The sequence below is a fragment of the Oncorhynchus tshawytscha genome, linkage group LG05 (assembly GCF_018296145.1).
Source record: "Oncorhynchus tshawytscha isolate Ot180627B linkage group LG05, Otsh_v2.0, whole genome shotgun sequence".
NCBI classification, from domain to species: domain Eukaryota; kingdom Metazoa; phylum Chordata; class Actinopteri; order Salmoniformes; family Salmonidae; genus Oncorhynchus; species Oncorhynchus tshawytscha.
In genome coordinates this window covers 31,447,740-31,468,881 of record NC_056433.1, presented here as the reverse complement: position 1 = coordinate 31,468,881, position 21,142 = coordinate 31,447,740, and the positions used below count along the sequence as shown (strand labels likewise).

At 42.6% G+C, this 21,142-nt stretch overlaps 2 protein-coding genes across 6 annotated transcripts; one reads left to right on the top strand and one right to left on the bottom strand.

Annotated features, from left to right (window-relative positions):
• Window positions 1-84: 84 nt before the first annotated feature.
• LOC121846511 (NADH dehydrogenase [ubiquinone] 1 beta subcomplex subunit 1-like) lies at window positions 85-3,395 on the bottom strand. Its single transcript, XM_042321803.1, has 3 exons — window positions 3,252-3,395; window positions 484-628; window positions 85-263 (listed from the first exon to the last, which is right to left on the bottom strand). The coding sequence occupies exons 2-3, from the start codon at window positions 621-623 to the stop codon at window positions 227-229; spliced, it is 177 nt and encodes a 58-aa protein (XP_042177737.1). The 5' UTR covers window positions 624-628; window positions 3,252-3,395; the 3' UTR covers window positions 85-226.
• Window positions 3,396-3,504: 109 nt separating this feature from the next.
• On the top strand, window positions 3,505-20,875 carry LOC112250476 (cleavage and polyadenylation specificity factor subunit 2-like). 5 transcript variants are annotated; one of them, XM_024420659.2, is made up of 15 exons: window positions 3,505-3,593; window positions 3,979-4,144; window positions 4,407-4,566; window positions 4,745-4,850; window positions 4,955-5,084; window positions 5,472-5,587; window positions 5,791-5,978; window positions 6,447-6,737; window positions 12,637-12,737; window positions 12,978-13,181; window positions 13,449-13,604; window positions 14,449-14,671; window positions 15,130-15,468; window positions 19,863-19,997; window positions 20,292-20,875. In XM_024420659.2, the coding sequence occupies exons 2-15, from the start codon at window positions 3,996-3,998 to the stop codon at window positions 20,382-20,384; spliced, it is 2,391 nt and encodes a 796-aa protein (XP_024276427.2). In that variant the 5' UTR covers window positions 3,505-3,593; window positions 3,979-3,995; the 3' UTR covers window positions 20,385-20,875. The 5 variants fall into 5 exon arrangements, with proteins under 5 accessions (XP_024276427.2, XP_024276428.2, XP_024276424.2 ...); XM_024420660.2 differs by having other exon boundaries at window positions 3,524-3,588; XM_024420656.2 differs by having other exon boundaries at window positions 3,525-3,658.
• Window positions 20,876-21,142: the final 267 nt, after the last annotated feature.

Here is a 21,142-nt window from a genome sequence, read left to right as displayed (position 1 = left end):
CTCCTTGTTTGTGTGTGTTGTTAATGTCCAACTTTGTCTTATTGCTATAGTTGTGTATACTTAAATCACAAATGAATGACGAGGTTAAGATGACAACGGGGCATGTTTATTGGTTGATACAGTGACTGAAACGTATCGGGGTGCTTGATTTGAAGACCATCCAGAAAATGTAAATCACAACAGGAGATGTGACTAATGCACAATAAATATTCCACGACAGGTGGGTCTACTTCCAGGTGACTTCCTCGCCAGGCTTCAGCTCCCTTTTTTATAGAGGAGAAAATTCAGAGAACCATTAGAACCCACTTAGATTATTTCTAGGAATGTATGCTTTAATGTCTAGATACTGTCATGCCTGATAAACACTGGGACCAAGCTATACTGGCCTGGTTTCACATCCACTACAGTTGCTTGAAAATAAATCTGTGCCAGCACAGTATGGTTTGCATCTATAGTATCTGTGTGGGTGCTGCAGATTTATACCTGCTGTACAATGCGCTTTTGTTCCTGAAAGCGGTCAGCTTCTGGTCCTGTGCTCTGTCCATGTAGATCCCGATAACAAAGCCAAGGGGGACAAATATGTTAACCCAATGGTCACGCATCAGGGCAGCAAAGTTCACCATACTTCCTGTTGGTGACAAAGCACACGTTTTTAGTTTACTGTATGCAACCAAATTGTATTAAAAAAATCTTTGGTGCAGCATAAGTTAGCATACCAGTCTTTCTGATGTCAATTTCATAAGCAGTTGTTAAAGGATGAACGTCATAACATTTGGCAGTCAATTAGCTAGCTACAGTAGTTTAATCTAGCAAATTTGTCAAATTGCACATTTGCTAAATTCTAGAAATAGCTACAATACCAGCCAAACGTTTGGACACCTACTCATTCAAGGGTTTTTATTTACCATTTTCTACAATGTAGAATAATAGGAGACATCAAATAAAACATATGGAATCATGGAGTAACCAAAAAAAGTGTTAAATCAAAATATTTTATATTTGAGATTCTTCAAAGTAACCACCCTTTGCCTTCATGACACTCTTGGCATTCTCTCAACCAGTTTCATGAGGTCATCACCTGGAATGAATTTAAATTAACATGTGTGCCTTAAGTTAATTTGTGGAATTTCTTTCCTTCTGAATACGTTTTAGCTAATCAGTTGTGTCAAGGAAGGGTTGGTAAACAGAAGATGCCCTATTTGGTAAAAGACAATCCATATTATGGCAAGAACAGTTCAGATAAGCAAAGAGAAACGACAGTCCATCACTTTAAGACATGAAGATCAGTCAATCCAGAAAATTAATAACTTTGAAATTCAGTTGCAAAAACCACATTGGCTAACCGGGCTGCCTGCATTGTGTCCCACCACCCACCAACCCCTCTTTTACACTACTGCTACTCTCTGTTCATCATATGCATAGTCACTTTAACCATATCTACATGTACATACTACCTCAATCAGCCTGACTAACTGGTGTCTGTATGTAGCCTCGCTACTATTATTTTCAAATGCCTTTTTACTGTTTTCTTTCTTTCTTTACTTACCTATTGTTCACCTAATACCTTTTTTTGCACTATTGGTTAGTGTCTGTAAGTAAGCATTTCACTGTAAGGTCTACTACACCTGTTGTATTCGGCACACGTGACAAATAAACTTTGATTTGATGGGTCCAAATTTGAGATTTTTCCAACTGCTGTGTCTTTGTGAGATGCAGATTAGGTGAACGGATGAGCTCCGCATGTGTGGTTCCCACCGTGAAGCATGGAGGAGGTGGTGTGGGGATGTTTGGTGGCGACACTGATTTATTTAGAATTTAAGGCACACGTAACCAGCATGTCTACCACAGCATTCTGCAGCGATATGCCATCCCATCTGGTTTGCAGATAGTGGGACTTATTTGTTTTCAACAGGACAATGCCCCAACACCTCCAGACTGTGTAAGGGCATTTTGACCTCAACCCAATTGAGATGGTTTGGGATGAGTTGGCCTGCAGAGTGAAGGAAAAGCAGCAAACAAGTGCTCAACATATGTGGGAACTGCAACACGGTTGGAAAAGCATTCCAGGTGAAGCTGGTTGAGAGAATGCAGACTGTGCAAAGCTGTCAAGGCAAATGGTGGCTACTATATACTTAATTTTATCAACAGTGTTTCATCCATTGATCCTAAGAGAAAATGATAGAGAATATGGCTTAGTTGCCTTTACTTACCCCACAGCTAGCCTTAGCATCGCTGCTATTGAAACAATGGGAGTGGTAGGGCCTATGACAGGATGCTTCAAAATGCATGCCCAAATCCTGTCACTAAAAACCAAATGTTATGTGGTCCTCTGTTGCTCAGTTTTTAGAGCATCGCGCTAAAAGGATAGTGGGTTGGAGTCCCGGGACCACCCATACTTCAAATGTATGCTCAAATGACTAAGTATCGTTTAGATAAAAGTGTCTGCTAAATGGTGTATATATATATATATATATATATAAACACAGTGCCCTCGGAAAGTATTCAGACCCCTTGACTTTTAACACATTTCCACTGCCGACCATTGAATATGTACCCAGTATGCAACAGAGCCAAGAGTGTGCAAAGCTGTCATCAAGGCAAAGGGTGGCTATTTGAATAATCTCAAATATATTTGGATTTGTTAAACACTGTTTTTGGTTACCACATGATTCCGTATGTGTTAGTTCATAGTTTTGATGTCTTCACTTATATTACAATGTGTAAAATAGTACAAATAAAGAAACCTCATGGAATGAGGTGTCCAAACTTGACTGGTACTGTATATCAACTGGTTACCATAGATAGCAGTTGTGGTCACAAACTATCAGCAAATATTCCATTTCTGACAAGAATGAGTGTATTTGCTCAAATCTAGAAATAGCTAGCTATATCAGCTGGTTATCATAGCTAGTTTGTGTCCACAACTGCATCAGCAAATACATTCATTCCGGTAGCTACCGGTAAATATTTTTTTTTAAACTAGCTAATAGCTATCGTTGAAATTATTACCATATATATCTGTGTTATTAATCTAAACCAGCAAGCTAGCTGACAAGCATGGACTCAATAGGACCAGCTAACATCGTTAGCTCGCAAACAATATGCCTCGATTCTTCACACAATAATTCTACAGTATGTTGCAATTGAATTATATATATATATTTTAAGTATTGCACTGCTATAGAAATGCTTATAACGACGTCAAACTAATAACGAATTTATAGGAAGGCATAAAAAAAGTGACATTTTACCTCGTCTTGGCCTTCGACTTCTCTTGCTCACTGGCTCTCAGAGGACGTTGGACCCTACCACCTGCTCTAAAATGGTGTTGTTGCCTTTTAACAAAAATGAATCATTAAAAATCACTGTTTAATTCAATATGACTTCAACTTCAGAATATTAGAAAATTCGTCTGGGGGATAATTTCAATGTAAAAAAACGGGTGCTGTCTTCTTTGAAAATAAAAGTTATTCTATTCACGATGCGATAAATATGACTTGATGGTACCTCCCCAGTGACCTCTCACATTTTCAGCGGCAAGCTTCCGCTTCATTGAAAGACGTGTTGACAATCGTTGCTGAAAATGCCGTAATGTTAGACTGTTCATGTTATTGATTTCTTTGCTCAGTTTTTGTGAAATATTATATAGCACTTTATGGTATGTTACTCTATGGCCCATTTTTATAGGACAATTAGTCTGATGGCCAACTTAGCATGCTAGCTAACGTTAGCTAGCATGGACTGCAAACAGAATAGGTAGCATGGCTTCTCTAACTAGTTCTGTATGATGAGTAGTGTTAAGAATTGCTGTGTAAGTGTATCATGTCCATGTACCGTTCATGGACCATGTCTGTTCACATTATTATAAAGATCAGACCTGCAGACCTGTTCGTCGTCAGTCATATTTTTTGCATGTGAAAGTGGCTTGAAATATATAGCCATCTTGTTGATAACTAGGTAATGGTCTTGTCCCTGCAGTATGACAGCTGAGGAGAATGACTTCTATTATCAAACTGACCGCTGTGTCAGGGGTGCAGGAGGAGTCTGCCCTCTGCTACCTGCTGCAGGTGGATGAGTTCCGCTTCCTCCTGGACTGTGGCTGGGATGAGAGCTTCTCTATGGACATTATTGATGCCATGAAAAGGTAGAACACACATCATCTAAGCCAGTAGTTCTCAATGGGGTACATGGCCTATCCAAAGGGAGTACTTGGTAAGACTCAGAACATAGGCCTAATGATTGGTTACACATGAAGGGGCACATGTGCAGAGCAAAATGTGATTGGAGGTACGGATTGAGAATCACTGATCTACACTATCTAGACATTGTCTTTGATTCCTGAAGTCTACAACTAGAACTTATCCCTGTCAATCAGATCTCTTACGGGCCATTCCACTTCTCAATAGGTATGTCCACCAGGTTGATGCGGTGCTCCTCTCCCACCCTGACCCCCTGCACCTGGGGGCTCTGCCCTACGCCGTGGGCAAGCTGGGCCTCAACTGCCCCATCTACGCCACCATCCCCGTCTACAAGATGGGTCAGATGTTCATGTATGACCTGTATCAGGTAAAGGCAGGGGTGTGTTAACCTGGTCCCAGATCTGTTTGTGATGTCTTGCCAACTCAGCAGGACAGCACAAACCCATCTGGGACCAGGCTAGGGGATGTGGGTGATGTCCTATTGAACAAGAGGTGACCGTGCACTGTAAAACTATTCTCACAATTGGGATCTGTTGTTTTGGTAGTCGCGCAACAACACAGAGGACTTCAACCTGTTCACCCTGGATGATGTAGACTGCGCTTTTGATAAAATCCAGCAGTTGAAGTACTCCCAGATTGTAAATCTGAAAGGTCAGTAAAACATGTATCAGTCTTACATAGTGATTGAATGATCATATTTCTATTGAGTAACCTCCTTGTTATAGCTCAAACAACCTTTTTACTCTTCTGGACAGGGAAAGGACATGGTCTGTCCATCACTCCACTTCCTGCTGGTCACATGATCGGTGGGACCATCTGGAAGATTGTGAAGGATGGGGAGGAGGAGATTGTTTACGCGGTGGACTTCAACCACAAGCGAGAGATGTGAGTAGAGACTGGATAGTGCATGTTTATTTTGCTGCTGAACCTTCAAGGTACAGTACATGACCAAAAGTATGTGGACACCTGTTCTTCGAACATCACATTCCAAAATCATGGGCATTATTATGGAATTGGCCTCATCAATTTGAAACAGCTACGCGGCAATAATGACCTGACCTGTGTCCCATAATGAACCTGTATTTCATATAGAACCTGGCTAATAAAGGCTAGCCATCTTTTAAATTAGCATGTCCTTGCAGGGCTTGACATTCAGGCACACTACATGATCAAAAATATGTGGAGACCTGCTCATCAAACATAATTTAATTTCAAAATCATGGGCATCAATATGAAGTTGGTCCCCCAACATATTGTAAATCTTTCCTCCAGCCACCTGAATGGGTGTACATTGGAGTCGGTGAGTCGTCCCTCTCTGCTCATCACAGACTCCTTTAACGCTACATACGTGCAGCCGCGTCGCAAACAAAGGGACGAGCAGCTTCTCAGTAAGTTAATCAACTCTCACTCATGTGTGCAGTAATGCTATCCTGATCACAAATATTTTTATGCTGTCTTGCCAACTCCTGTGGTTACTGTCACATCATGGCCATGGCTAGACAGCACAAAAAGATCTGGGCCCAGGCTACAGTAATACCTAAACGTTGAATATTAAAAAAATGTCTAACCCGCCAATCATTTCCCCCTTCAGCCAATGTGATGGAGACGCTACGTGGTGACGGCAACGTGCTGATTGCCGTGGATACGGCAGGCCGTGTGCTTGAGCTGGCTCAACTGCTGGACCAGATCTGGAGGACGAAGGACGCCGGTCTCGGGGTCTACTCTCTGGCCCTGCTCAACAACGTCAGCTACAACGTGGTGGAGTTCTCCAAGTCTCAGGTCTCGGCCACACGCATACCCTTTTCATTACATGGTCACACAGTACCAGACAATCTTTAAAACAGTTTTAAGTGTTTGTTTCAGCCTGCCTGCAGTGCCAGATGGGTGGGGTTTGCACTTTTGGGACTGTTCCATTGGTTCAGTTGCACCGTGCAAGCTCAGTGAAGCAGAGCTAAAGTATTTGAAAGATCTCATATAATATTTGAACCCAGGTCTCTAGCTCACTCACCATGAGGAGATGTGATCAACTTTGTGCTAATGTTCACTTTTCAATAGTGCTCACTGCTCGGTCATACATTTTGTGAAAAATATTACAATGATTGACTTTTGTGGGATGGATTTAATCTTTTTCTCAATGTTGTTGTAACACACGGCGCATGTCCTGCTAATATTGTGTGATTATCCTGTCATTGTAATAGGCACGTTAACAAGAGATGTGATTCTGCCTGTTATATTCTCCCCCTACAGGTGGAGTGGATGAGTGACAAGCTGATGCGTTGCTTCGAGGACAAGCGCAACAACCCTTTCCAGTTCCGCCACCTGTCCCTGTGCCACAGCCTGGCCGACCTAGCACGTGTGCCCAGCCCCAAGGTGGTGCTCTGCAGCCAGCCCGATCTGGAGTCTGGCTTCTCCCGCGAGCTCTTCATCCAGTGGTGCCAGGAGGCCAAGAACTCAGTGATCCTCACCTACCGCACCACGCCTGGCACCCTGGGCCGCTACCTCATCGATAACCCCGGGGAGAAGATGCTAGACCTGGAGGTGAGACTAGGACAGGGGGCGGCAACTAGGTTTTCCTTCGGGGGAATTTTTCTGGGCTAGTAATCAACGGGTCAGAACATAATTAGTATATTAGCAGCCCAATTCATAGGCCTACACTACAAATTGGACACCATTGGTCCAATGCAGCCATTTTAATCTCAATATAAAATAATTTCTGGGTAACAATAAGTACCTTACTTAGAGTGTTTTCAATTAAAATGGTCAAACAGAAACAAGTTTAGTTTCTCAGCAAAGGGCAATTTCTCAAGCAAGAAGTTTGCTATGACTGTTTGGGAGTGGTCTGTGTAGGGAGGGAAAGACTGAACATTTGCTGTTATTGGCTGTTATTGAGGTTTGGAACGTTCTTCTTGGTCTATTAACTAATTTGCCTCTTGGTGATATCACCATTGATGGCCAAAACTACCTCCCACCTTAAACAGGAATAAAGTTTGAAACAGCTCTGACACTAAAAGGGCATTATCATCATTTTCACAGTATTATTCCAACCTCACAGTGTATATAAAGCATCACGATTTTGACTGCACTGGGCCTTTAACACATCTGGTTAGTATAATGGACATAAATAAACGCAACATGCAACAATTTCAAAGATTTTATTGAATTAAAGTTCATATATGGAAATCTGTCAATTTTAAATAAATACATTTGGCCTAATCTATGTATTTCACATGACTGGGAATACAGATATACATTTATTGGTCACAAATAGCTTAAAAAAAGGTAGGGGCGTAGATCAGCGAACAAGGGAATATCTGGTGTGACCATCATTTACCTCATGCAGTGTGACACTCCTTTGCATAGAGTTGATCAGGCTGTTGATTGGTGCCTGCTCTTCTTCAATGGCTGTGTGAAGCTGCTGTATATCAGCTTCCAGGAATTGTGTACAGATCCTTGCAACCATTGGGCTGTGCATTATCATGCTGAAACATGAGGTGATGGCGGCTGATGAATGGCACAACAATCGGCCTCAGGATCTCTGTCACGGTATCTCTGTGTATTCAAATTGCCATCAATAAAATGCAGTCGTGTTCGTTGTCTGTAGCTTATGCCTGCCCATACCATAACCACACCACCACCACCATGGTGCACTCTGTTCACAACATTGACATCCGCAAACCACTCGCCCGCATGTCCCGATACATGTGGTCTGCGGTTGTACAGTCGGATGGATGTACTGCCAAAACTTCTAAAACAATGTTGGAGGGCGGCTTATGGTAGTGAAATGCACATTAGATTCTCTGGCAACAGGTCTGGTGGACATTCCTCCTGTCCGCATGCCAATTGCACGCTCCCTCAAAACTTGAGATGTCTGTAGCACAGACATACAACTGCACATTTTAGTGGCCTTTTTTATTGTCCCCAGCACAAGGTGCACCTGTGTAATGATCATGCCATTTAATCTGCTTATTGATATGCTTACTAACAGGGATGTGAAGAAATTTGTTTTCCACATTTGAGAGCAATAAGATTTGAGCATATGGAACACTTGTGGGATCTGGCAGCTCTTGCTGCTTTTTATATTTTTGTTAAGTGTCTATAGTCAATTCAATGACAATAACATAATCATTTCTATCTGATTACACTGATATAATCAACAATGTCTTTACTAAATTCGTTTTTAAAATATATTTTTATGCGTTGATTGGGGTGAATCATCTTGCAATCAAGAGAAAACGACGCTCTCAAAACAAAGGTGGCTAATGAAAATAGAAGTTTAAGGGAAGACTGGGCCCAGAAATATGCATTCTTACCATATTTCTCCAATGTCGAACCAGAGTGTCTTTTTTTTTGCTACAAAACTGTTGCTTTTTGCAAATAATGACGTCTGGGACATCCTTATGACTCTAAGCATGGTAGCCTACTTTTTTCAAAAGTAAACTTTCCACTCAGACAGCATCCCGACAGATGCAGAAAATGTTTAGCTTAGAGTGACAGGATAGCAAATTCGTTTTTTTTTGTCTCTTTCGAATATAGGTCGTAGCACAGCTTCAAAATGTCATAGCGAGAAACCATATGCGTCAGTCAGATATTTTGCGTGCATTTTATAAAGCTTGTCTGTAATGTAAGGCACCAGTGTTGAGCATCGTTATAGAACGCTTTATGTAATCGGGGTCCTTTTTTATTATTTCATTTCAAAAGATTATATAAAAAAAATATTATATTATATATATTATTATATAGAATATTTGCAAAGGCATTCCTGTGATTTGGCTGGAGGAATGGGAAGAAGGAATATGGAATGGCATCAAACACATAGAAACCGTGTTTGATACCATTCCTCTCATTCTGCTCCAGCCATTACCACAAGTCCGTCCTCCCCAATTCAGGTGATATACCTCCTATGATATACAGTGCCTTGCGAAAGTATTCGGCCCCCTTGAACTTTGCGACCTTTTGCCACATTTCAGGCTTCAAACATAAAGATATAAAACTGTATTTTTTTGTGAAGAATCAACAACAAGTGGGACACAATCATGAAGTGGAACGACATTTATTGGATATTTCAAACTTTTTTATCAAATCAAAAACTGAAAAATTGGGTGTGCAAAATTATTCAGCCCCTTTTACTTTCAGTGCAGCAAACTCTCTCCAGAAGTTCAGTGAGGATCTCTGAATGATCCAATGTTGACCTAAATGACTAATGATGATAAATCCAATCCACCTGTGTGTAATCAAGTCTCCGTATAAATGCACCTGCACTGTGATAGTCTCAGAGGTCCGTTAAAAGCGCAGAGAGCATCATGAAGAACAAGGAACACACCAGGCAGGTCCGAGATACTGTTGTGAAGAAGTTTAAAGCCGGATTTGGATACAAAAAGATTTCCCAAGCTTTAAACATCCCAAGGAGCACTGTGCAAGCGATAATATTGAAATGGAAGGAGTATCAGACCACTGCAAATCTACCAAGACCTGGCCGTCCCTCTAAACTTTCAGCTCATACAAGGAGAAGACTGATCAGAGATGCAGCCAAGAGGCCCATGATCACTCTGGATGAACTGCAGAGATCTACAGCTGAGGTGGGAGACTCTGTCCATAGGACAACAATCAGTCGTATATTGCACAAATCTGGCCTTTATGGAAGAGTGGCAAGAAGAAAGCCATTTCTTAAAGATATCCATAAAAAGTGTTGTTTAAAGTTTGCCACAAGCCACCTGGGAGACACACCAAACATGTGGAAGAAGGTGCTCTGGTCAGATGAAACCAAAATTGAACTTTTTGGCAACAATGCAAAACGTTATGTTTGGCGTAAAAGTAACACAGCTCATCACCCTGAACACCTCATCCCCACTGTCAAACATGGTGGTGGCATCATGGTTTGGGCCTGCTTTTCTTCAGCAGGGACAGGGAAGATGGTTAAAATTGATGGGAAGATGGATGGAGCCAAATGCAGGACCATTCTGGAAGAAAACCTGATGGAGTCTGCAAAAGACCTGAGACTGGGACGGAGATTTGTCTTCCAACAAGACAATGATCCAAAACATAAAGCAAAATCTACAATGGAATGGTTCAAAAATAAACATATCCAGGTGTTAGAATGGCCAAGTCAAAGTCCAGACCTGAATCCAATCGAGAATCTGTGGAAAGAACTGAAAACTGCTGTTCACAAATGCTCTCCATCCAACCTCACTGAGCTCGAGCTGTTTTGCAAGGAGGAATGGGAAAAATTTCAGTCTCTCGATGTGCAAAACTGATAGACATACCCCAAGCGACTTACAGCTGTAATCGCAGCAAAAGGTGGCGCTACAAAGTATTAACTTAAGGGGGCTGAATAATTTTGCACACCCAATTTTTCAGTTTTTGATTTGTTAAAAAAGTTTGAAATATCCAATAAATGTCGTTCCACTTCATGATTGTGTCCCACTTGTTGTTGATTCTTCACAAAAAAATACAGTTTTATATCTTTGTTTGAAGCCTGAAATGTGGCAAAAGGTCGCAAAGTTCAAGGGGGCCGAATACTTTCGCAAGGCACTGTACCTGCAGAATGATCTGCATGTCATTGTGTCAGTATGGAGAAAATACTGCAGAATGATCTGCATGTCATTGTGTCAGTAAGGAGAAAATACTGCAGAATGATCTGCATGTCATTGTGTCAGTAAGGAGAAAATACTGCAGAATGATCTGCATGTCATTGTGTCAGTAAGGAGAAAATACTGCAGAATGATCTGCATGTCATTGTGTCAGTAAGGAGAAAATACTGCAGAATGATCTGCATGTCATTGTGTCAGTATGTCATTGTGTCAGTAAGGAGAAAATACTGCAGATGATGATCATTGTGTCATGTCAGAATGATCTGCATGTCATTGTGTCAGTAAGGAGAAAATACTGCAGAATGATCTGCATGTCATTGTGTCAGTAAGGAGAAAATACTGCAGAATGATCTGCATGTCATTGTGTCAGTATGGAGAAAATACTGCAGAATGATCTGCATGTCAGTGTGTCAGTATGGAGAAAAAACTGCATGAAACCTTCTTTCCTCTTCAGTTAACACATACTCACTCTCATAAACACACAACTCTCTCTCTCTCTCTCTTTCACATACACACACTGCTTCCAATTTTCCAAACGTTAAGACACCAAACAGAATGTAAGGAGGACCAGATAAACATAGATGTTTGATATAGTTTATGCTTACATTAGTTAGGCCTTATATGAATTATACCTTTTCCTTTCTTCCTGTGCCAATCAAATTTGCCTAAACCTACTGTCAAGTTACCAGGTTGTTAGCTAGCTCGGTTACATGACTGAACACTGTTATCAAACCAATAATTAACGACCCGGGATTAGTTTAAAACGGCCTGCGACATGGTTTGTGAAAAGATGTCAAATGCGCGCGAACCCCGATGGAAAGAATAAAAGGCATCTCTGTTAATATGGGTCTTATTTTTGTAATGTTTAGGCTAGAGACAAGGCGTTTTCTTTTTGCTGTAAAGCTGCAAACATGCTTGTCGCAAAGCGGTGCTCCATTTTCCCTCCCTGACACTCCGAGTCTGCATGACAGTGAGCTTGCAAAGTCTACTCAGACTGGTCCGTGCTCTTTGTTATAACAGGCGATGAAATGATACAATGTATCAGCTTTGCGCACTAATCCAATGTAACAAATGTACAATTCTAACAACAAAAGACTCATAAGGGTCTGGGTCTGCATCCCTGCTCGCCATCGCGGTTCAATTATATTGGGGGTAAATAAAACAGACGGAGGAATAGACGCGCGGACAGAGTGAAGCAGGTGAGTGAGCACTGGTAGGGGATGCGGCTGGCTGGTTCCAGCTGACACAGGTGATATGCGCTTGAAAGGGAAGTGGATATTGGACCTGCATATACAAGTGGCTGTTGCTTCAATTCAACTGAATTTATAAACCAAACTAACTTTCTAAACATGTTATAACCGGCACCAGCAGGTTCTTAATATCGGTAGGGCTGAAAAAGTTGGTAGTATCATATGAAATGGTACTACAGTATTCTATAATGTTATTGTAAGTGTCATGACGTTTTGGTACCTTGATATTACACCATGGTACACCAGCACAACCTGGCACGCTTGCCTTATTAGTTGACTGTCTCTTGCACTCTCTCCTCATGGATTGAAGTTCAAATTTAACTTTTGCATTATTTTGGCGGGGTAACTTCTTCTTGGGACATTACATTTGGATCCGATACTATTTGGGGAACCCAAAAAAATAGAAGAGCAGCTGTGCGGCCATTTTGGCTCCAACTGATAGCTTTTTGGATTTATTTATTTTGGTGCAGCATCTCCCTAGGGCTCTTCCTGTCTCTGTTTCCGTCTCAACTCAAGCGTGGAACAGCTTGATGTGTCACTGGCATTCGCACTGTTTCCCCCCTTTTTTTTCTCCATTTCATTTTCTTGTCATGTTGACAGATTAGAAAACGGGTGAAGCTGGAAGGCAGGGAGCTGGAAGAATACCTGGAGAAAGAGAGAATGAAGAAGGAAGCTGCTAAAAAACTTGAACAAGAAAAAGAGTGAGTCACTGACACTGTTTGTGTGTTTTGGGCCTCAACTTATTTACAATATTTGGGCACCGTGAATAATATTCCCAGACATGGGTATTGTTCTGTGTGTGTGTTACGCGCATGTGTGCGTGGAGGACATACTATACAGATTCATGAAGTTGGTCTCCGGGAACGAAGATGTTTGTTTTTGAGATGAAGAAACACAGCAAGATTGTGTGTGTGTGAGTCTAATATATTTGTGTCTTTCAGGGTGGATGTGGACTCCAGTGACGAGAGCGACATGGAGGATGACCTGGAGCTGCCGACGATGGTGAAGACCAAACACCACGACCTGATGATGAAGGGAGACGGCGTCCGCAAGGGCAGCTTCTTCAAACAGGCCAAGAAGTCCTACCCCATGTTCCCCACCCACGAGGAGAGGGTCAAATGGGATGAGTACGGAGAGATCATCAGGTACTGTAGTCATTAAACTATTACCCTTTTCACACTAAAGCGCTGATCAAAACTGAGCTGTGCTGACCTGGTTATGCATCAACCATAGATGCTGGACAAGGGAAATATCAGCGCCAGTACAGTCCGGTTGGCACAGAAGTGTAAAAATGCTCTACACAGACTGTCTTTTACCTCGGTAGAAACCCCTTTGAATAATGAGCTATGGATTTTTTGTTGAAGCAGAGCTTAACTTCACACGATGATGTATTAATTAATGACTGTCTCCAGGCCGGAGGACTTCCTGGTACCAGAGCTCCAGGCCACAGAGGAGGAGAAGAACAAGCTGGAGTCGGGCATGGCCAAAGGAGACGAACCCATGGACCAGGACTCCTCATCCAAAGTACCCACCAAGTGTACCTCCACTACAGAGAACCTGGAGATCAAGTAAGTGGGCCTACCCACCTAAATTGAAAGCAGACTTCTTCAGAGAGCCTCTCAATGCAAAAAAACAATATGATTAATTTTTATATTGTAATGATTTACAAAGAACACGTAGTGCTGAAACGTGTACGTTTGGGATTTTAATGATCCTTGTGGATATGCCAAGACTATAGTTATTTTAATTTGCGCATAATATTAAAAGTACCTTAGTATTTTTCTCTAATATTATCAGGGACCTCCTCTCAGGCAAACCCACCCCCATCATACGTTAGCAAGAGAGAAAACATTCACATGTCTTGTCGTCAAGGGAATGATAATGGCATGTAAAAGTCGTGTTTTTTATTCTTATTTTATTGCTTTTTGATCTCCCCACATAATTTGAATAGGAAGTGTAAACTCTAACAGCCTATTTGCTCGAAAGGTAACTCAAACACATTTTTGCTAAGAGTAGCCATTTAGCGGCTTAACAGCAGCCAGCGGCACTTGGTGGCCTATTTGCAGGTGCTTTTTCAATCCTATGTCAGATACTCCATTGAGTGTAATTTGCTCAGTGTTAAGAGATAGAGTTTGTCTTATTAGAAATAACATATTCTCCTCTTTTCTACTGTAGGTATGTAATTCAAAATGTGTTTATTTTGTTGCTAGCAATATTCATAAAAACATTGAAATCAAACATTTTATATATTTATTTTTGCTGAAAATTGCTGAAAATAAGGGGTCTGCAGACTGCCAGTTGTATAACGCTGATAGTATATATTTTTTTTTTACATCACATTTAAAATTAATATCTTAATTCATATTTAAAATATTGAGAAATTAGAAATTCTTATCTGATCATTCTGTGCAGAGCCAGGGTGACGTACATCGACTACGAGGGGCGTTCAGACGGCGACTCTATCAAGAAGATCATCAATCAGATGAAGCCGCGGCAGCTGGTGATCGTGCACGGCCCTCCCGAGGCCAGCCTGGACCTGGCCGAGTCCTGCAAGGCCTTCACCAAGGACATTAAGGTCTACACGCCTAAGCTGCAGGAGACTGTGGACGCCACCAGTGAGACACACATCTACCAGGTCAGTCGGGTTCGAATTTTATACAAAATGCCATGCTAATTTAAAATATTTTGGGACAGATTGACTCATGCCCTATATGATTGTGAATAATTGACACAGAATGTTGTGTTATCACAATTCACCAATCAGAATGATGATGTGCTTAAGTAACTGCAACTCATTTAACCCAGGTCATCTTAGAATTTTGTAACTTGACAGTGGGTCAATTGTGTATAAGGTTAATAATAATATTATTATAATATATTCCATTTGAGTTACAGTCGTGTGTGCATAAATATACCGTACAGGTATTCGTGGGAATCGAACCCCACTATCTTGGCATTACAAGCGCCGTGATCTACCATCTGGGCTACAGAGGACCCAGTTAAGCAGTTTGTTTGTGTGCAATAACATTTTAAATGTTAAGCTTAAGCACATTCTGTCATTTATACATGAAATATTTTATTCTTCCTGCCCAGGTGCGGTTGAAAGACTCGCTGGTGAGCTCGCTGCAGTTTTGCCGCGCCAAGGACACGGAGCTGGCGTGGATTGACGGCGTGCTGGACATGCGCGTGGTCAAGGTGGACACAGGCGTGCTGCCCGAGGAGGGCATGGTGAAGGGTGAAAAGGGAGCTGGCGAGGAGGCCGTGGAGGATGGCGAGCTGGCCATGGACGTGACCCCTGCTGACGACGGCGCCACAGACCATAGTGTGGTGGCTCAGCAGCGCGCCATGAAGACGCTGTTTGGCGAGGACGTGCGCGAGCCGTCGGAGGAGAGTGACGTCATCCCCACCCTGGAGCCCCTGCCCGCCCACGAGGTGAGAGAGCGAGAGATGGAGGGGAAGAGGAGATGTACTGTAGCGAGAGATACTGTGGATAGACGGAGGGGAGGGCACAGAATAGGGGAGGGTTGGCTGTAATCCCTTAGTTCAGACAAAGGGAGAGAGAGGAGCTAGAAAGAGGGTAAAATGAGGTGGCTTTGTCGTCAGTGAAAGAGGATGGGAGAGCGCTGACCCGAGGGAGAGGGAGACTAGCGTTGATCCCGGGACCGTTTTTTATTCAGAGAGGGAAATGATAGGTTGAGTGGTTCCTCTCTAGGTTTCTTCCTAGGTTCCTGCCTTTCTAGGAAGTTGTTCCTAGTCCCAATGCTTCTACATCTGCATTGCTTGCTGTTTGGGTTTTTGGCTGTGTTTCTGTATAGCACTTTGTAAAAAAGGGCTTTATAAATACATTTGATTGATATGACAATAGACACAAAGAGCAGCACAATGCACAGGAAGAAAGCTAGCCTGTGGCTAATTTAGCAACAGAGAGAAGGGAGCTCACCGAGTAAAACTGATATGAGGTTATATGTATAGAAATGATTAGTGATGGGGGAAAAAATTGATAGTTACAAATCGCAATATTATTTTTGGATGACATATTCATATTTGACTCTAAGTATTGATTTGTATAAAAATAACATTTATTTGTCTGTTTTTGGTTCACAATTTCCTTTAATTTTTTTATATATTTTTTCAAACAGCAATGGGTATGCAAACCAGGTATTCAAAACGTTTGGGACAAAGTCTTGGTTGAATCTTTTGCGATGTGCGATTCGGTCGTCATGCACTGTATGAATGAAAATGTCTAAAGGCTTTCTCAAAAAAACATACCAATTGAATGTTGAATGCAAAGTAGGCCTACCTGGCAGAATCATTTCATGATGATTTGTATCGATCACGGGTACATTGTAACCTCTTTTTTAAATTATTATTATTGTTCACAGACGTCTTAAGTGGTCTGCTGATGTGGTTTAAGCGTTGTTGTGGACTTGGTACATCACATTTTAGTTTTTTTTTCTATAAACAAAAAGTGTGATTATGAGAGTGAAAGAAAAAAAATCTCTGAAACCTGGATCATGAAACCGGGAAAACGGAGTTTACCAAAATATAAAACTGATTTTATAGGGCCCTACAACTGTAGAGTGACTTATAAATCGCTACCAATAACACTAGTATTGAGATTGAGTAAAAAAGGTTTTATTTTTGTCCATCCTAACAACAATGTACACAATATATGCAAAAGTATGTGGACACCCCTTCATATTAGTGGATTTGGTTATTTCAGCCACACCCATTGCTGACAGGTGTATAAAATCGAACACACAGCCATGCAATCTCCATAGACAAATATTGGCAGTAGAATGGCCTTACTGAAGAGCTCAGTGACTTTCAACATGGCACCGTCATAGGATGCCACCTTTCCAACAAGTTAGTATATCAAATTTCTTGCACTGCTAGAGCTGCCCCGGTCAACTGTAAGTGCTGTTATTGTGAAGTGGAAGCATCTATTAGCAACAACGGCTCAGCCACGAAGTGGTAAGCCTCACAAGCTCACGGGACTACCGAGTGCTGAAGCATGTAGCATGTAAAAATCGTCTGTCCTCAGTTGCAATACACTCTACCAAGGTCCAGACTGCCTCTGTAAGCAATGTCAGTGCATCAACTGTTTGTCGGAAGCTTCATGAAATGGGTTTCCATGGCCGAGCAGCTGCAAGCCTAACAAGCCTAAGATCGCAAGATGCACAATGCCAAGCGCCGGCTGGAGTGGTGTAAAGGTAGCCGCCATTGGACTCTGGAGCAGTGGAAACGCGTTCCCTAGAGTGATAAATCATGCTTCACCATATGGCAGTCTGACGGACGAATCAGGGTTTGGCGGATGCCAGGAGAACGCTACCTGCCTTAATGCTTAGTGCTTACTGTAAAGTTTGGTGGAGGAGGAATAATGGTCTGGGGAAGTTTTTCATAGACCGGGCTAGGCTCCTTAGTTCCTGTGAAGGGAAATTTTAGTGCTACAGCATACAATTACATTCTAGAAGATTCTGTGCGTCCAACTTTGTGGCAACAGTTTGGAGAAGGCCCTTTCCTGTTTCAGCATGACAATGCCCCCGTGCACAAAGCGAGGTCCATACAGAATTGTTGAAATCGGTGTAGAAGAACTTGACTGGCCTGCACAGAACCCTGACCTCAACCCAATCGACCTGTGAGCCAGGTCTAATTGCCCAACATCAGTGCCAGACCTCACAATTGCTCTTGTGGCTGAATGGAAACAAGTCCCCGCAGCAATGTTCCAGAAGAGTGGAAGCTGTTATAGCAGCAAAGGGGGGACCAACTTCATATTGATGCCCATGATTCTGGAATGAAATGTTCAATGAGCAGGTGTCCACATACTTTTGATAACTTAGTGTACCTGGATTTCAAGCCCTGCAAGGACATGCTAATTTAAAAGGTGGCTAGTCATTATTAGCTTGGGTCTATATGAAATGCAGGTTCATTATGGGACACAGGTCAGGTCATTATTGCTGTGAAAAATTGTTGCAACCAAATCTTGTGCTGATGCCATCCACTGAAAAAGTTGGATTCACACCAGTGCCACAAGTACAAAAAGTTTGTCTCGAGCCCTGAACTAATCCACAGAGTCCAACTGATCGGAGGTCAGATTTACCAGTAGTATTAAAAACTGTATGGTTGGGGTTCCACAGAGTCCATTCAGTTCAACTGATCGAAGATCAGAAGTGTGTTCAATAAGGTAAATACTTTGTGAACATGAGCTAACACATTCCATTTGTTTTGTGTTGGCCATGAAGTTGCGGAATTTTGCTAACGTTATCAAAAAGCCGGAGAAGGTAGTGTGCAGCGAACGTACGTGTCTGTTTCGGATCTAAACTGTCACTACAGATAATCAAATCAAAGTTTATTTGTCACGTGCGCCAAAGACAACAGGTGAAATGCTTACTTACGGGACACAATGCAAATAGTCCGTTAGCTATTTGATTACCTGTTCAGAAGTCTCATGGCTTGGGGGTAAAAGCTGTTGAGAAGGCTTTGGGCTTGCGGTAGTAGAGAGAACAGTCTAAGACTGGGGTGGCTGGGTTCTTTGACCATTTTTAGGGCCTTCCTCTGACACCATGTGGTATAGAGGTCCTGGATGGCATGCAGCTTAGCTCCAGTGAATGGGGGTGTGCTCAGTCCTCCCTTTTTCTGTAGTCCACAATCATCTCCTTCGTCTTGGTTACATTGAGGGATAGGTTGTTATTCTGGCACCACCCGGCCAGGTCTCTGACCTCCTCCTTATAGGCTGTCTGTTGTGTCGTCTGTAAACTTAATGACGGTGTTGGAGTCGTGCCTGGCCATGCAGTCGTGGGTGAACTGGGAGCACAGGAGGGGCTCCGGGGTTGAGGATCAGCGTGGCAGATGTTTTGTTACCTACCCTCACCACCTGGGGGATCCAGGTGCAGAGGGAGGTGTTTAGTCTAAGGGTCCTTAGCTTAGTGATAGGCTTTGAGGGCACTATGGTGTTGAACACTGAGCTGTAGTCAATGAATAGCATTCTCTTGTAGGTGTTCCTTTTGTCCAGGTGGGAAAGGGCAGTGTGGAGTGCAATAGAGATTGCGTCATCTGTGGATCTGTTTGAGCGGTATGCAAATTGGAGTGGGTCTCGTGTATCTGGGATAATGGTGTTAATGTGAGCCATTACCAGCTTTTCAGGACTACAGACATGAGTGCTACGGGTCAGTAGTCATTTAGGCAGGTTACCTTAGTGCTCTTGGGCACAGGGACTATGGTGGTCTGCTTGAAGAATGTTGGTATTACAGACAGGGAGAGGTTGAAAATGTCAGTGAAGACACCTGCCAGTTGGTCAGCACGTGGCCATGTAGGTTTGTAGTTGGAATAGCAAAGTCATTTGCAGTTTGATTATTTCCTCTAAATGCCACAGTAATCCTTAGAAAATATTTTGTTTCATGTTTCACCGTAACATTTTTGAATGTCCATTCAAATTGTTTCTAAGGCTGCATTTACACAGGCAGCCCAATTCGGAGCTTTTTTCACTAATTGTGTCTTTTGACCAATCAGATCAGCTCTTTTGCCAGTAAATGAGCAAAAAATCTAACATAGTCCTTAGAGTCATACTGATCTGAGGTTAGATGTACAGAAGCTGTATGGTTGTGGTTCCACTAATCCACATAGGATGCGTTTACACAGGCAGCCAATTCTGATATTTTGGCATGACCATGGCAAAAGAGCTCATCTGATCAAAAGACCAATTAGTGGAAAAAAATATCAGAATGTGGTTACCTGTGTAAATGCAACCGTATATTACAACTGGTCTGAGATCAGTTGTATATAATGTGTTCTGGTTCTAACCCATACACACCCTGTCTAACTCACAGATCCCAGGCCACCAGTCGGTGTTCATCAACGAGCCCCGCCTGTCCGACTTCAAGCAGGTGCTGCTGAGGGAAGGCATCCAGGCTGAGTTTGTGGGAGGAGTGCTGGTGTGCAACAACATTGTGGCCGTCCGCAGGGTGAGTTGTCCGTCTCTCTGTCCTTCTACCCCAACACACCACAGTACAGCCACAGTCATTCATTTAGTTAATTCAGCTCGCTTTGACAGCATAAGCCAATCCCAGCCCTGACCGGCGATAAGTAGTTTGTAGGCTGAAGGGGCAACCTATGTATAAACAAAACATTTCTGCTGCATACTAAAGTCAGCACTCTCCATCTCCACATCTATTTGTGGATGTTAAAGTGGGGGAAAATGGTTGTGACTATGCGTGACCCCTCTAACCCTTGTCCATGTCGCCCCCCCCCCTGTACAGACGGAGGCAGGGCGCATCGGCCTGGAGGGCTGCCTGTGTGATGACTACTATAAAATCCGCGAGCTGCTCTATCAGCAGTATGCTGTGGTATAGGAGAGGCGAGCAGCCGCGGAGACGGCGTCGGCCGTTACATGATCACACAGAGACATTCCGTTTGAGAGGAGAGAGAGTGGAGAGAGCGGACGATACCCAGAGGACCACAGTGTTCTAGGTGTTCTCCGCACACAGGCTACCTGAGCTCCCCTCGAGCATCTCCAGCTGTTTTACTTCCAACCGCTGTGTTGATTTCTCCTTTTTTACCCCCTTTGTCTGTTTACTGTTATTTTTTTTATTGTGCGTCTTTCCCCCCGCAGTGAGAGACAGATGGGCTCTCCCTTAGTGACCTCTCCTTGATGCGAACACATGATGTGCGAACCAACGGTAACCCTCAGGGTCTTTTTTACCTCTCCTCAAACTCCCTCAGCTCTGGAGAACATTCACCACACACTCGCTGGAGAGTGCCAACATCGCTTGACATAAGCTGAAATGGTTTCTGTTTTTTTGTTTTCTACTACTCATTAAATTCCCTTTTTTGAACAATTTAATTGGTTTGTGTCATATATTTGCTGTTGGTTGAGAGGGGAACCAGACTTGTATATGTACTTGTATGTAGGTTTGGGGTCAATTCAGTTAATGTTTCAATGAGGGCAATTTTGAATGGGAATTCCAGTTTACTTCCTGAATTGAGTGAATGGAAATGGAATTGACCCCGACCCTGACTGTATGTAGTACCATTAAGGGGCTTTGCTCTACTGTGCTGCTGCAGTTACGGTTTGATAACACAAGATGGAGACATTTTTCTGCCTCTTCCT